Source organism: Nerophis ophidion, linkage group LG11 (genome assembly GCF_033978795.1).
Source record: "Nerophis ophidion isolate RoL-2023_Sa linkage group LG11, RoL_Noph_v1.0, whole genome shotgun sequence".
Taxonomy (NCBI): Eukaryota; Metazoa; Chordata; class Actinopteri; order Syngnathiformes; family Syngnathidae; genus Nerophis; species Nerophis ophidion.
The window spans coordinates 2,098,412-2,115,194 of record NC_084621.1 but is presented as its reverse complement, the minus strand read 5'-3'; the positions used below and the strand labels follow the sequence as shown (position 1 = coordinate 2,115,194).

The 16,783-nt window shown below is 38.0% G+C and overlaps 2 protein-coding genes across 2 annotated transcripts in view; one reads left to right on the top strand and one right to left on the bottom strand.

The window, feature by feature from the left end:
- The window catches only part of si:ch211-154o6.3 (uncharacterized protein LOC563854 homolog), a 30,805-nt gene that overhangs the window by 2,576 nt on the left and 11,446 nt on the right, over positions 1 to 16,783 (bottom strand). Inside the window, exons 3-9 of the mRNA XM_061914840.1 lie at positions 13,251 to 13,489; positions 12,952 to 13,075; positions 11,321 to 11,442; positions 10,788 to 10,874; positions 7,861 to 7,950; positions 7,506 to 7,594; positions 3,088 to 3,301 (exon numbers count right to left, since the gene is read on the bottom strand). Of these exons, the coding sequence (XP_061770824.1) occupies positions 3,088 to 3,301; positions 7,506 to 7,594; positions 7,861 to 7,950; positions 10,788 to 10,874; positions 11,321 to 11,442; positions 12,952 to 13,075; positions 13,251 to 13,489 (965 nt within the window). The remainder of the gene's footprint in view (positions 1 to 3,087; positions 3,302 to 7,505; positions 7,595 to 7,860; positions 7,951 to 10,787; positions 10,875 to 11,320; positions 11,443 to 12,951; positions 13,076 to 13,250; positions 13,490 to 16,783) is intronic.
- cops7a (COP9 constitutive photomorphogenic homolog subunit 7A) overlaps positions 1 to 16,783 on the top strand; it is a 96,390-nt gene that overhangs the window by 70,801 nt on the left and 8,806 nt on the right. The window lies entirely within an intron of this gene.

Below are 16,783 nucleotides of genomic sequence, written 5' to 3'. Positions count from 1 at the left end.
ATGACACAATTGTGTCTCATAATTAAATTAGATGACAGCCAAATTGACTTTTCTATTTTATTTTCAATGAAACAATAGAAAATACATACTCCTATAGTAGTACAGTTGGCACAGTACAGTAGGGGTGTAACGGTACACAAAAATGTCGTACTTCGGTTTAGAGGTCACGGTTCGGTTCATTTTCGATACAGTAAGAAAACAACAAAATATAAATTTTTGGGTTATTTATTTACCAAATTTGCAAAATCTTCCACCAAAACAATTTTTCTTAGTGGAATATTTGATGTGAAGTAATGGAACCTCGGATACGTCAATAATTTATAACAACATTGATTTTGATTCAAGATTATGTTTTGGGCAATGACAGTTTGAAAGAAAAAAACAGCTTTTTTTTTCATTAGTCAACATTCCAACTTTTTCTAAATTACGTTTAACCTTTAAGCTTTTTTATTTCACTTTTGTTATGTTTTTGTTTATTTTAATAGTATTTCTAGAATGTGCCGTGGGCCGTTTAAACATTAGCTGTGGGCCGCAAATGGCTTCCGGGGCACACTTTTGACACCCCTGCTTTAGATAATAAAGAATTAAATCTGATAAATCTATGGATGAAAAGCAGGGCCTGGCGACGCATGCACATTTATCACAACTCTCTCTGTCTCTGCCCCTCCCTCACCAATGCTGCTGCGCACACAATTTGTAAAGTTTTTAACCCCTTCTTAAGCCTGAACGTACATTGAAAATAACTCAAAATGCCAGACATTTGAGGCAGCTAAGACACTCCGCCCGGACAGCCCCGCAAAGGAGGACATGTCCAGTCAGTCTATCGTAGCCCGGTCCTTGCTAGCATGCTGTGTGTTGTGCCTCGGTGTGCATTGTTTACACAACGTGCGGTACACTACTTAATATGTCCGTGTGGAGACTCGTTCGGTACACCTCCGAACCGAACCCAAACCCCCGTAGCAAAACGGTTCAATACAAATACACGTAGCGTTAAACCCCTACAGTACAGTAAACTGACAGTTAATATTTAAACATTTAACATTTCAAACAATTTTGAAAAGAAATAGTTCATGCACACACTGCAAAAATCAGTATTCATAACAAGGAAAAAACAAAAACAAAATTAGGGGTATTTTATTTGAACTAAGCAAAATGATCTGCCAATAGAACAAGAAACATTCGGCTTGTCAAGACTTCCCAAAACAAGTAAAATCAGCTAACCTCAATGAACGCAAAAATACCTTAAAATAAGTATATTGTGACGAATAACAAGTGCACTTTTCTTGGTAGAAAAGAAAGAGACCTTTTTGCTCAATATGTTGAAAAATATTCTCAAAGTAAAGGCTAATGCCATCATCTTCACATCATGATATGTGCTCTGCATCGTGATTTTTTTTTCATGCTTGAAGTAAGAATTTATTACTTAAAAAAAGTAGTTTTATACTTGTGAGTGTTAATGACACAGCTTTATGTCATAAGTATCATTATCACTGGATTACAATTCTGAACAGAGAAAGAAAATAAAATATTTTAAATATTGTGTTGATAGTGTTAAATTCACTCACCATAATTATACTGTATATGTAATATGTAAATAGCACATATATTTTATATTGCTATTATGGTACAGTTTTAGTCTACTTTATACCTGCATTTTTCTTTCCCATCCTTACCCTTTCCACCTTTTGTAACGGAGCTACTGTGTAGAACAATTTCCCCTGTGGATCAATAGTCTTGTGCAAGTCTAAATACATTGACAAATGTACAGTTAATACGTGTGATCAGGAAGAGCCTGCATGTCAGCTTTGTGTCCACCTTTCATCTTTTTCTAATTACAGTACACATGTTGCTCTTTTATGGCTGTTTTAGTAATGGTGTTTCTAGAATGTGCCGCGCGCGGGCCAATAAAAAATTAGCTGAGGGCATCCCTTGTCCCTTGGAGCCTATCTCAGCTGCACACGGGCGGAAGGCGGGGTACACCCTGTACAAGTTGCCACCTCATCATAGGGCCAATACAGATAGACAGACAAAATCCACACCCACATTCAATATATATATATATATATATATACATATATATATATATATATATACATATATATATATATATATATAGACTTGTCCAGGGTGTACACCGCCTTCTGCCCGATTGTAGCTGAGATAGGCACCAACGCTCCCCACAAACCCCAAAGGGAATAAGCGGTAGAAAATGGATGGATGGATACTTCAATTATTTTTACATGTTATATATATATATATATATATATATATATCTATCTATATATATATATATATATATATATATATATATACCAAGGATGTCGTTGTGGTTTGTGCAGCCCTTTAGCCCTTTGAGACACTAGTGATTTAGGGCTATATAAGTAAACATTGATTGATTGATATATATATATATATATATATATATATATATATATGTATATATATATATATATATATATATATATATATATATATATATATATATATATATATATATATATATATATATATACATATATATATGTCTTAATTGGATTATCCAGAGAATAGTGCTCGATACCGTGGTAGAGCGCAATATGTAGGTGTGGGAGAAAATCACAAGTCTTCTTCATCTCTACAGAACTGTTTCATGAGGGGTTCCCTCAATCTCCTGATGATTGAGGGAACCCCTCATGAAACAGGTCTGTAGAGATGAAGTAGTCTTCTGATTTTCCCCACACATACATATATATATATATATATATATATATATATATATATTTTTTTTTTTTTTTTTTTTTTTTTTGATATGTCACATATTAAACATAATAAAAATAAGTCCCTTGCTTAAAAATGTTATTATTATTTTTTCCCCCAGCCATGTTTATTTTGTTGATGCTGGAGTCCGCTTCCTTCATTTGATTTACTGTGTAGTAAAACAAAGTCAAAGAAAAAGAAAACCACAGCTCCTGAAACGGATTTTCTCTTAAGTAAAATTTCAGTCATATTCGGGTCAAACAGTGCCCCCTGCTGGATCCGGTGGGGCACTGTGCCCTCCTGCCCCTAATGCATTTATCTGCCATCACAGGCAAACATTCGGCCGCTCACCCGTTGTCCAGTGCAGGATTTTGATCCACGCCTGACCGTACGCCAGGAGCACTTTGTCCCCCCGGGGGCTGAGGGTGACACGCCCACCCTCGCAGCCTGTCACCTGGCCGCTCCAGCGGTGCAGCAGCCTCAGGGGGTCTCGGTCGGAAAAGCGGTTCTCCCACACGGACACACCACCATCGGTCGAAGCGCTGAACACCAGCGGCCCCTGAGACTGCAGAGGGCACAGTTGTCATGGTGATGAGGCTGGTAGCCAGAGTGTGTATTGTATACAGAGTGTGTAGTTGTGCTTCAGAACGTATGCTTTTGAGGGGACAATTATTTGGCAAGTGTTGGTGCGTCTTGTGAGATAAACAAAGACAATGAAAGCTGTGCCGTACGCTTTAATGCCTCGGGCCTATTGTGATGTTTGCAAATTGATTTCAATGTTTATAAAAAAGGCTTTTGCTGGGTCGGCACCATAGCTTACGTCTTGACAAATATCCTTTTGCAAGCAATAAACAAGCTCGGGCCAAAATGGAATAAAACTTTGTTGTAAAAGTAGTTCCTGATTCCACATTTTGATCTTTTTTACATCCGCAAGAAGCTTGAAAATAACCTGACAAGATGGTTGATCACGAGACTAAATAATCCTCTGGGGAGGGAGCGGAGAGAAAGCCACTGAAAAAAGGCAGCTTCCAAATACTGTAACACCCCCCCCCCCCTCACACACACACACACACACACACACACACACACACACACACACACACCACCAGCAAAAGACAAAAATATAATTTGAATGACAGTGATGGGATGATAACCTGATTTTATTTTCTTAAAATTACAACTTTTTACTACTATCCATGTGTGTGTGTGTATGTATATATATATATATATATATATATATATATATATATATATATATATATATATATATATATATATATATATATATATCTTTGGGTGTCCCACGATTCAATTCAATATCGATTCATGGGGTCACGATTCGATAATATATCGATTTTTTTCGATTCAACGCGATTCTCGATTAAAAAAACGATATTTTTCCGATTCAAAACGATTCTGTATTCATTCAATACATAGATTTCAGCAGGATCTACCCCAGTCTGCTGACATGCTAGCAGAGTAGTAGATTTAAAAAAAAAAAAGCTTTTATAATTGTAAAGGACAATGTTTTATCAACTGATTGCAATAAAGTAAATATGTTTTAACTATTAAAGGAAGCAAAAATATGACTTATTTTATCTTTGTGAAAACATTGGACACAGTGTGTTGTCCAGCTTATGAGATGCCATGCAAGTGTAAGCCACTGTGACACTATTGTTCTTTTTATTATTTTTATAAATGTCTAATGATAATGTCAATGAGGGATTTTTAATCACTGCTATGCTGAAATTATAACTAATATTGATACTGTTGTTGATAATATTCATTTTTGTTTCACTACTTTTGGTTTGTTCTGTGTGGTGTTTGTGTCTCCTCTCAATTGCTCTGTTTATTGCAGTTCTGAGTGTTGCTGGCTCAGGTTTGCTTTTGGGATTGGATTGCATTGTTATGGTATTGCTGTGTAGTGGTTTGTTGGATTGATAAAAAAAAAAGAAAATGAAATCGATTTTTTTTTAAATGAGAATCGATTCTGAATCGCACAACGGATTCGATTCGTATTCGAATCGATTTTCACCCCACACCCCTAATATATATATATATATATATGGATGGATATATATACACACTTCTCATAAAAACATGTTCCTCATAGTTTTACCATTTTTTTCCTGGTCTGTGCATCCATCTTTCCATATAGCAACTTTTTATATTACTATTTTAATATGATAACTGTTCTCATAAAATCAAACCTTTTTTCTAATACGACAACATTGTTTGTAGTATTACGACTTTGTTTTTAATAACTAAACCATTTTTCATATTATATGATTCCAATCTCACAACTTTTTGCTTTTAAAATGCAACTTTATTCTTATAATCTTAAAATGTTTTTCTTAAATTAATGACTTTATTCTTTATTACTTAATTCTAATTATATCACAACTTTTTTCTCACAGTACTAAAACATAATAAAATACTCATTTAGTGATTCTACGAAAAAGGAATTTTTGTTATATAACTTTATTCTCACCATTTTGAAACTTTTTTTAGTAACATTACTTTATTTTCACAAAAACATGTTCCCTGTAGTTTTCCAAAACTTTTTAAAATCTTATAGCAACTTTATGTATTACTTTTTTAGTATTATAAAATTTTCTTATGAAATTATACCTTATATATACATTAATATGACTTTTTTTCATATTATGACTTTAGTCACATAAAATAACTTTTTTTTCTACTATTATCATATTTTTATATGATTAAACTTTTTTCATGTAACAATATGACTTGACACATCAAATGTGAACTTTTTTCCTTGTAATCTTACAACCTTATTCCCCTATAAAACATTTATTAATATTATTCCAACTTTTTCCTTGTAATGTCACAATTGTCATAAAACTACAACTTTGTTATCACATTGACTTTACTCACATTAAATGACAACTTTTTGTCTTGTAATATTACAACTTTAGTCTCATAAAACCTATACTGGAGTAATATAACTTTTTTTCTCCTAACATGACAAAAATAAAATAAATTAAAATCCCATAAAACGAAAAACGTTATTCTTATATTACTATGACTTTTTTTTCTCATATTCTGACTTTATTTTCATAAGAATTCCAACTTTATTTTCATATTATGACTTAATTATAATAAAACTATTTTTCCGGTAACATGACTGCCATAAATTCTCAGAAAGTGTACATATTTTTGTATCCTCAAAAATGTTTCAATCATAATTCTTAAAATTCTTTAAAGGCCTACTGAAATGAGATGTTCTTATATAAACGGGGATAGCAGCTCCATTCTATGTGTCATACTTGATCATTTCGCCATATTGCCATATTTTTGCTGAAAAGACATAGTAGAGAACATCGACGATAAAGTTCGTAACTTTTGGTCGCTAATAAAAAAGCCCTGCTTGTACCGGAAGTAGCAGACGATGTGCGCGTGACGTCACGGGTTGTGGAGCTCCTCACATCTGAACATTGTTTATAATCATAGCCACCAGCAGCAAGTGCAATTCCGACCGAGAAAGCGACGAGTTCCCCATTAATTTGAGCGAGGATGAAAGATTTGTGGATGAGGAAAGTTAGAGTGAAGCACTAAAAAAAAGAAAAAAAAAAGAAAGAAAAGGCGACGCTCCAGGCGATGGCAGTGTGAGCGATTCAGATGTTATTAGACACATTTACTAGGATAATTCTGGAAAATCCCTTATCTGCTTATTGTGTTAATAGTGTTTTAGTGAGATTATAAAGAAATACCTGAAAGTCGGAGGGCTGCGGTGAACGCCAGTGTCTCTGAGAAAAGCCAAGATCACAGCTGCCTTTTTGACAGCTACAGGAGGAGGTCGCATAATCCACTAAAGTCTCTGGTAAGAGCCGACTTAATATCACAATTTTCCCATCCAAAAACTTTCGAAACAAGAGAAACATGTTCGCTTGACCGCTCTGTGTTAAAGCTTCACAACAAACAAGGAAACACCGGCTGTGTTTCGGTGCTAAAAGCAGCTGCAATCCACCGCTTTCCAACAACAGCATTCATCTTTGACGTCTCCATTATTAATTGAACAAATTGCAAAAGATTCAGCAACACAGATGTCCAGAATACCGTGTAATTATGCGATTAAAGCAGACTACTTATAGCTGGGATCGGGCTGGAACAAAATGTCCGCTACAACCGGTGACGTCACAAACACGTGTCATCATACCGCGACGTTTTCAACAGGACACTCCGCGGGGAATTTAAAATTGCAATTTAGTAAACTAAAGCGGCCGTATTGTCATGTGTTGCAATGTTAATATTTCATCATTGATATATAAACTATCAGACTGCGTGGTCGCTAGTAGTGGCTTTCAGTAGGCCTTTAACATTATTTTGTAACTCACTTTTTTCTCCTATTTTGTTTTACTTTTTCTTCCCCATCTTTTTTTGAGGACATATCCAGTTCCAATAAAACTGCTGTTGCTATGGCAACAACCATAATAATCTCTCAGACCTCCAATACAGCTCACACATTGTTTTGCTACTGTATTTCTTCACATACTGGCCTCCGCTCTAATAGACGCCGCGGTCCAATAAATTACCGGGTATGTCGTCCAGTTGAATAAATAAAGGCTGCACCTCCAATATTTGCCATGTCTTATTAATGTCACTCATAAAGCTAATGTTCACACAGGCATTTAAAGGGAACAAAACATTATTTGACCTGAAATCTAAACGCCTGTTACTCTCTGCAGTTAATCCCATAAACAGCATGAGCCACGAGTATTTGAAAGAAGTTTGATCCATGTACTTACCTGGATGGAGGTGACTGCTTCCTGGTGTGCGTTGATTGACTGGCAGTTGTCCAAAGTGTGCCAGTTCCAGGTTTGAACTTTGCCCCCGTCTGTGGAGTGACAGAGTGTGAGGCTGACACGCAGCGACAGGCGTCTGGCAGCCATTACTGTCAGTCGCGGTCAACACACCTGAGCCCGCCTGCCTAAATTATGTGTCTCCATGTACCTGATGCAGCCCTGCACTATATACTCAGTGTGTGTGTGTGTGTGTGTGTGTTTCAACACATTATGCATTCATCTTCATAGTGTATACAGCGCTGCCCTCTCTGATGCGGCAGGCTTTGACTGGCGTTCCTTTGTTGTGTCCACGCCGCACCTGAGCCAGTGATGATGTAGCCGTCTCCCTCAGGCACAAAGCAGAGCGCCGTCACCACGTTGAACGTGTAGATCGACTTTACACATTGCCCTACAGAGAAAATGTAGGCTTAATTGCAAGCTCCAGTCTCTCTCTCACACACACACACACACACACACACACACACACACACACACACACACACACACACACGCACAAATACACACACACGCACAAATACACACACACACACACGCCCAAGGCTGCTTCTTCTTGCACGTATGTGTAGATTGTTTACAAACGCTATAGTTGCACTGATCTATTTTATTCGTTACGACTAAGTCTTGACCGGGTATGTGAAAGATATTTGTTGTCTGTGAATATTCGACTTAGTTGAATTATGAGATTTATAACAACATGGCTTTATTCTCATAAAATAAAAAGTTTGACTTACATTAAAAAAAAATTCCATGTAACATTTTGACAATAATCTCATATAATTATAGTCAGTGATATATCCATCCATCCATTATCTACTGCTTGTCCCTTGGAGCCTATCTCAGCTGCACACGGACGGAAGGTGGGGTAGACCCTGTACAAGTTGCCACCTCATCCCACAGATAGACAGACAACATCCACACTCATATTCAATATATATCTTTTTGTGTGGAGTTTGCATGTTCTCCCCGTGACTGCGTGGGTTCTACTCCGGCTTCCTCCCACCTCCAAAGACATGCACCTGGGGTTAGGCCCCTCCCACCTCCAAAGACATGCACCTGGGGATAGGTTGATTGGCAACACTAAATGGTCCCTAGTGTGTGAATGTTGTCCGTCTATCTGTGTTGGCCCTGCGATGAGGTGAAGACTTGTCCAGGGTGTACCCTGCCTTAAATTTAGACTCGTATAACTTTTTTTTTCTTCTAATATAAAACATATTTTCCTGGTAATATGTAGGTAGAAAATGGATGGATGGATTATGGTTTAATTATCACAGAATTCATCCTTTTTCCCCCCACAAGACTGACTATTATTACTTTATTAAAACAAGAAAACATTTTCTTGTAATAGCTCTGTATAATCCTCATAAAATGTATCTTTTGCTTGTTATACAATTTTTTTTTTTTTCAAAACAAGCTTTGCATTGTAATATTTATTTTTTATGACTTTACCATAAAAAATGAGCATTGCTCGAATGCTTCAAATAAAATTGAGAAAACATCAATGGATTTCCCTATTGTCAATCATATAAATGTTGTAATATAATGGCCATTTCTAGGCCCTAACACTGGACTGTCTACTTTAATAATAGAGAACCTCAGGGGTCAGCAACCCGCAGCTCTAGAGCCACATTGCGCTCTGGACATCTTTCAAAGATGTGTGAAAATGGAAAAAGTAGAAGAAATTTTTGTTTTTGTTTTGTTTTAATATATTTTCTGTAGGACAACAAACATGACACAAACATTCCTAATTGTTATAAATCCCACTGTTTATGTTATACATGCTTCACTGATGAGAGTATTTTTTAGCAAGCAATGTTATGTCCTACTAATTTCAGTGATCTTTGAACTCATCGTAGTATGTTTACATGTACAACTTTCTCCTATGCTGCCACACTCCTTTTTTGTCTTATTTTGTCCACCAAAAGTTTTATGCTGTGCGTGAATGCACAAAGGTGAGCTTTGTTGATTTTATTGATTTGCTGGAGCGCTTATCAGGCATATTTGGTCAGTGCATGACTGCAAGCTAATTGATGATAACATGCTATTTAGGCTTGCTGTATGTACATATTGCATCATTATTAGACTTAAACGTAGACTTCCTTTTATTGTCATTCAAGTTTGAACTTTAAAGTACAGATAACAAGTGAATTTTTGTTGCATTAGCTCGTTGTAGTGCAGGATGAAAGAGCAATAAATTGCAGATATAAATAAACAGATTACTGTACAGAAAAATATATAGCACTTTTGCATATGCATCCACGTTTATGGATGTATGTTATATCGTCTTTTTATTCCAGCGAGTTAATCCGTTTTTGTGGGGAATTGAGGGGATTATTATGATGCGTTCAAGAGTCTTATGGCCTGAGGGAAGAAGCTGTTACAGAACCTGGAGGTTCTGCGACAGAGGCTGCGGAACCTCTTTCTAGAGTCCAGCAGTGAGAACAGTCCTTGGTGGGGGTGGGAGGAGCCTCTACACATTTTCTGAGCCCTGGTCAGGCAGTGGCTTTTTGTGATTTCCTGGATAGGAGGAAGAGGAGTCTTAATGATCTTTCCTGCCATCCTCACCACTCTATGCGGAGACTTCCAGTCTGAGGCACTATTATGCCTTGTTTGTAGGTATATTGAATTTCCTCTGCTTATGTGCTTTGTGTATTTAATGTATATTTGCATGTCTTATGACATATTATCTGTAAGTCTTCGCTGCATTTCTCTAAGTTGTTTGTGTGCCATGTTGTTCCAGACCACAGCAAACGTTACCCGGTTTGCAAAGATTGTAATAAATCCATTAGAAGGAGACAGCTTTCCGCTTCCTTAAACTAGGACACACACATCTAGACCTTTGGCCATTCTAAGTTAGTAATTTCCAGGAGTGATCTCCCCCTCTGAGAAGCCTCCGTTCTTCTAATGTTTTAAAGTTGTAAAAATGTGTAAAATACAATATAAAAATACAACATTTCTGTCAACAAAGATTTGCGTCAGCCTTAGATTGTAGGCTAATATAGACACTTACATCATGTGTTGCCTTCACTGTAACACTTATATAAGGCTTTTCTTTTTTTTGCAGCTTCAGACAGATTTTTTTTGGTATTTGTGGTCCGATATGACTCTTTCAACATTTTGGGTTGCCGAGCCCTGGAGTACCTCACCTTTGTACTTTTGGTGTACATTTGGCAACTAAAACCGAAAGTGGTAAACCTTCTACTGTTGTTTGGTTGTGTTGAAGCGTACCGATGCTCAGGGCCCAGATCTTGACGTTGCAGTCTGCCGAGCCGCTCAAAATAAACCTCTCCTTTTCTGACAGCGACAACAACCAGGCTGTGGAGAGAGCAGTGGAGGAGGAGGAAGGGTGGATGGAGGGTGGATGGAGGGTGGGGTGATTGGTGAGTGTTACATAACTGTAATTAAGTGCTGGTGTGTACAATATCAAGTAAGACAGTTACAGCGCCGCCACATTTCAGGTCATTTATGGTCATTTAAGTCAGAAGGCAAGTGTGTTCAGTGATATAAGAGGCGAGACGTTTTAAAGAGCAGGAGAGTTCACAGAGAGACGTTCGTGGGCTGATTTCTCCTTGGACCCCATGTGATGAAGCACGCTTATAATTACCACACAGCTGAGACACATGGAGGAGTTGGAGCATTTACTGGACGCGTGCGTGTGTGTGTGTGTGTGTGTGTGTGTGTGTGTGTGTGTGTGTGTGTGTGTGTGTGTGTGTGTGTGTGTGTGTGTGTGTGTGTGTGTGTGTGTGTGCGTGTGTCCTCACCCAGCTTCTTGCAGTACTCAGGGGGAGGGGCAGACAGGCAGGTGACCCCGGCAGTGTGACCCCCCAGGTTCTTGTGCTCCGTTGCCGTGGGAACATGCCACACCTTGACGGTCGTATCTCGGCTGGAAAATGTGAGCGACAAATGGGCGAATGATGAAATGAGAGCGAGATAAGATCTGAGGCGACGCCAGCGATCAAAACAATAAGTATTGATATTGATAGTGTCACACTCAGGATTATGCAGTGAAATATCAGATTCGTAATGTCAGCTATTATTATTATTATTATTATTATTCTTACAGTCAAAACTATTACAAAATACCCACCTTTTCATACATAATAATGTCATATCCAATATCCGAATTTGAGTGAATGTAAAGCAATGTCTGAACCCATAAATTGCTAATAAGGACGTGCTGAAGTCATCATTTACTAGAATACATTTTAATGGTACAATAAATGATAGTAATATTTTTCCAGAAAAAATAATTTCACTAGAATAAAGACAATGACATGTCCGACACTAATGCTTTTTATTTCTTCATTCATCTTAAGACTTTTTTGTATTAATAAATGACGATGTTGTTCTTGTAAAGTGACCACATTTTTCATAAAATGATGACTATTTGTCTTGTAATATTCTTACATATTTATTGCTGCTATTACTTTTTCCAATCATAGAACTAATACTACGAGTTTTATTTTGCTAATTTGAAAATAATTTATTGAAGATTATTCTTATTTCTTGAAATGAAACGTATTTAATTTGTCAGAATTAAAAGTATATTTCGCTGTTAATCCCTTAAAATGCTTTTTTACCCCTTGCAAAATGACGACATTATTATCTTAATATAGCTTTTTTTACAGTTTCAACTTTTCTTGTGTAATTTATCGACTTTATCAACTTTTCTAAAAAGAAAATTCCTCCTAAATAATAACTTAAAACACACAAAATAATTAATTTTTCTTGGAAAACGGATTTTATCAAATCAACTTTTGCAAAAATCTAAGTTTTATTCTTATTGAACTATGTTTTGTTTTTTTACGTTATTGTCTTTTTTTGTCGTAAAAAAACAAAAAACTTTTTTTTCTAATATTACGAGATGCTCAAAATATTATGACTTTTATTTTGGGCTTATTACAACTTCCATCCATCCATTTTCTACTGCTTGTCCCTTTCGGGTTTGCGGGGGGATGCTGGAGCCTATCTCAGCTGCATTTGGGCGGAAGGCGGCACACACCCTGGACAAGTCGCCACCTCATGGCAGGGCCAACACAGATAGACAGACAACATTCACACACTAGGGACCATTTAGTGTTGCCAATCAACCTATCCCCAGGTGCATGTCTTTGGAAGTGGGAGGAAGCCGGAGTACCCGGAGGGAACCCACGCAGTCACGGGGAGAACATGCAAACTCCACACAGAAAGATCCCGAGCCTGGGATTGAACCCAAGACTACTCAGGACCTTCGTATTGTGAGGCACATGCACTAACCCCTGTACCATCGTGCTAATTACAACTATTCTCTCGTAATTGAACACCTTTAGAAACCCTAAACTACATTTGTGTGTGGTTAGTGTACAATAATGTTGCATCGACCATCATTTTAGTGTGATGTGTTTTTTGTTACCTGCCAGAAACCACCAGGTTGTCAACAGCAACCACACAGGTGATGATGTCGTTGTGACCCTCCAGCAGCCTCAGGCGGAACTTTGATTTCTGCCAACACCTTTTAAGGGCTGTGAAGTCAGCATCTGAGAGAAAAAGATGTGTATAGTTGGCCACGTGGCATTTGTATGCCAAATGAGTGTGTGCTGTCATAACTCGTTACTGTAATGTTAACAAAAACAAGAATCCCCCTCAGGCAAACATGCATAATCTCATTGTAGATCCTAATCATGCTATAGCTTGCTATCCCTCCAGCCCCACCTTCCTGCTCCCCGTCGTCGTGGTCCAGACCGTCTTCTGGCGTGTCCCGCCCGCCGTGATGTGACACGGTGACATTCTGTGTCCTTTCCTGCCTCTGGGCCGTATTCGCCGTTCCTCCTGTCGCTTTACGCGTGGCAGGCGGCGCCGGCCCGGCTTCACATTTACACTTCTCCTCTTCGCCCCTCAGGATCTTTGAGGCCGGAGGCGCTTGTGATAGAAAGGCCTCGGGGGCGTCCTCCCTGTGCCGGTGCACAAAACAAGGGCGGAATGCATAAGCAGGAAAGATGGAGGCTGTACTGTTCAAGTTCGGGCTTCCTGTGGATGTATAATCTCATATTGTGGCCAGAGGGAGTTTATTTACTCAACTGCAGAGAGTACCAGACATGGATTTTAAGTGAAGTCTAAGTTAAAGTAAAGTACCTATGATTGTTACACACACACTAGGTGTGGCGAAATTATTCTCTGCATTTGCCCCATCACCCTAGATCAGTTTTTTTCAACCTTTTTTAAGCCAAGGCACGTTTTTGCGTTGAAAAATGCAGAGGCACACCACCAGCAGAAATGATTAAAAAATGAAACTCAGTTAACAATAAAAGGTCGTTGTCGCAATTGTTGGATATGACTTTAAAGCATAAGCAAGCATGCATCACTATAGCTCTTGTCTCAAAGTATGTGTACTGTCACCACCTGTCACATCACGCCCTGACTTATTTGGAGTTTTCCTGTGTGTAGCCTTTTAGTTTTTGTCTTGCGCTCCTATTTTGGTGGCTTTTTCTCTTTTTTTTGGTGTTTTCCTGTAGCAGTTGTATGTCTTCTTTTGAGCGATATTTCCCGCATCTACTTTGTTTTAACAATCAAGAATATTTCAGTTCTTTTTATCCTTCTTTGTGGGGACATTGTTGATTGTCATGTCATTTTCAGATGTACATTGTGGACGCCGTCTTTGCTCCACAGTAAGTCTTTGCAGTCCTCCAGCATTCTGTTTATGTTTACTTTGTAGCCAGTTCAGTTTTAGCTTCGTTCCCTAAGCTTCAATGCCTTTTCTTAGGGGCACTCACCTTTTGTTCATTTTTCGTTTAAGCATTAGATACCTTTTAACCTGCATGCTGCCTCTTGCTGTTTCCAACATCTACAAAGCCATTAGCTGCCGGCTGCCACCTACTGATATGGAAGAGTATTACATGGTTACTCTGCCCAGCTCTAGACAGCACCGACACGCAACAATCAGAATCTGAATCAGACATACACAACACATAATTAGCAGACTATAATTACTGGTTTGCAAAAAATATCTTTAACCCAAATAGGTGAAACTAGGTAATCTGCCCTAGATCACCCCCTAGGAGGTGAGGGGAGCAGTGAGCAGCAGCGGTGGCCATGCTCCGGAATCATTTCTGGGGATTTAACCCCCAATTCCAAGCCTTGATGCTGAGTTCCAAGCAGGGAGGTAATCGGTCTCATTTTTATAGTCTTTGGTATGACTCGGCCGGGGTTTGAACTCACAACCTACTAAACTCAGGCTCTTTTTACTAGATAGAATGACTTTTTTTCGTTACCTTTTCTATTAAAAGTTTACTATTAAATGAAGATATTAAATCAAAATAATGTTGAGCTGAATATACGAATATAAGACAATCCAATTTTCATTGTATCACAATGAACGATTGTATTATATTTCTTAGCTGCTGGAGAGATTGATGATTTAGGGATTACTGGTACAACAATAAAATTCCTGACAATTAGTATCACCGTTTCAAATTTTTATTATGATGAAAACGTATTAATTCTTCTCATTTCGTAGAAAAGCAGCTAGCGTGTTCATCGCTAGCTGGCAAATTCATCGCTTGCGGACATGAATGCAAGACAAATTAATTTTTTTAAATGGTTTAATGACTTCAGTATGTGTTTAAGTACTTTTTAAGGATATTCAAATATACTGGGATAAAAATAACTGTGCATCAAACGTTAGCAGGCGCGTCAATCGCTAAATAGCTTAAAACCTAACATGCCTACAAAACATTTAAAAATGTTGACAATTATTAAATGATTTCTTAGTGTACATGAGTACTTTTTGAGCATATTCAACAATTCGGTGTTAATGATCGGTTTTGTTTACAATAAACGTCATTAGGTTTTTTCATATCACCTCTATCTTAGAATTAGCATCATAGCTCCTCTGTCGTTTGCCAACAACTGTTGACATACCGTATTTCTCAGATTATAAGTCGCAGTTTTTTTTCATAGTTTGGCCGGGGGTGTGACTTATACTCAGGAGCGACTTATGTGTGAAATTATTAACACATTACCGTAAAATATCAAATAATATTATTTATCTCATTCACATAAGAGACTAGGCGTATATCAGCAATCGTCACACACACACACACACACACACACACACACACACACACACACACACGTCAACCATAAAAAATTTGACAGGAGCAGGTCATGGCAGAAGTGCATTGTGAAAAAAAAGATGCCACCTGCTACTACTTCAGTACCTGGGAACTTTTCTGGATGTCATTGGATGGATCGACAAAGCATGGATGGGCTTCAGTGACAACCGAAACCATCCTGTCCGGATTCAGAAAGGCTGGAATAATCGGAACTGCAACTGACGATGACTCGGACCTAAGCTACGTACTGACACAGGCCTGGGCAATTATTTTGACTCGGGGGCCGAATTTAGAGAAAAAAATGTGTCTGGGGGCCGGTATATTTATTTTTAGGAAAATAATACAAAACCTCACAATAAAGTCTAATTGAATCCTAAAAATGTCATGACAAACCGCCTTAAAAAACGGAATGGAATTTAAATATTTTCCATTAAACGATAAAACCTTGAATATTGACAACATATGAATGTCACCCCCCCTCAATTAACATATTTTATAATCAAGCCAAATGCAACAAACACAGCGAAATATGAACGCAAAGGGTAAAACAAAAACCCAGCTACAATCTGATATATCACTAAGCTTTAGAACTTTCTTGTAAAAATCTCCTTCCGCGTCTGTACCTGACACCCACATTTCAGGCTGGCCGCTATGGAAACACTCTATGGAAACACTCCCCACCCACACTGCTTGGTGCCCCGTCTGAGCTGCTGTGACGTAGATTACCATAGTAACTGGTAGGGTTGTATGGTATACGAGTATTAGTATAGTACCGCCATACTAAAGAATCATATTCGGTACCATACCACCTCTGAAAAGTACCGGTCCCCCACCCACAAGCCCCCGTCATCGTCTGATTTACTAGGAGACAAGCATGTTCGGCAGCACACAGTCACAGAGTCCTTACAAACACACAATGTGTGTAGACAGAAAATGGGGAACGGACGCATTTTGGCTTAAAAACTACCTATAAAGGTGAAGTTATAACACTGAAACGCCCTCAGGAAGAGATTCTTTAATGCTGGCTAGCGGCTAACGTCCATCGACAGTCTGCAGTGTTTTAGCTACTTCTTAATCACTAATTTTCGCCTTCATGGCGACAAATAAAGTAAGTTTCTTACAAGTTTCATCCCT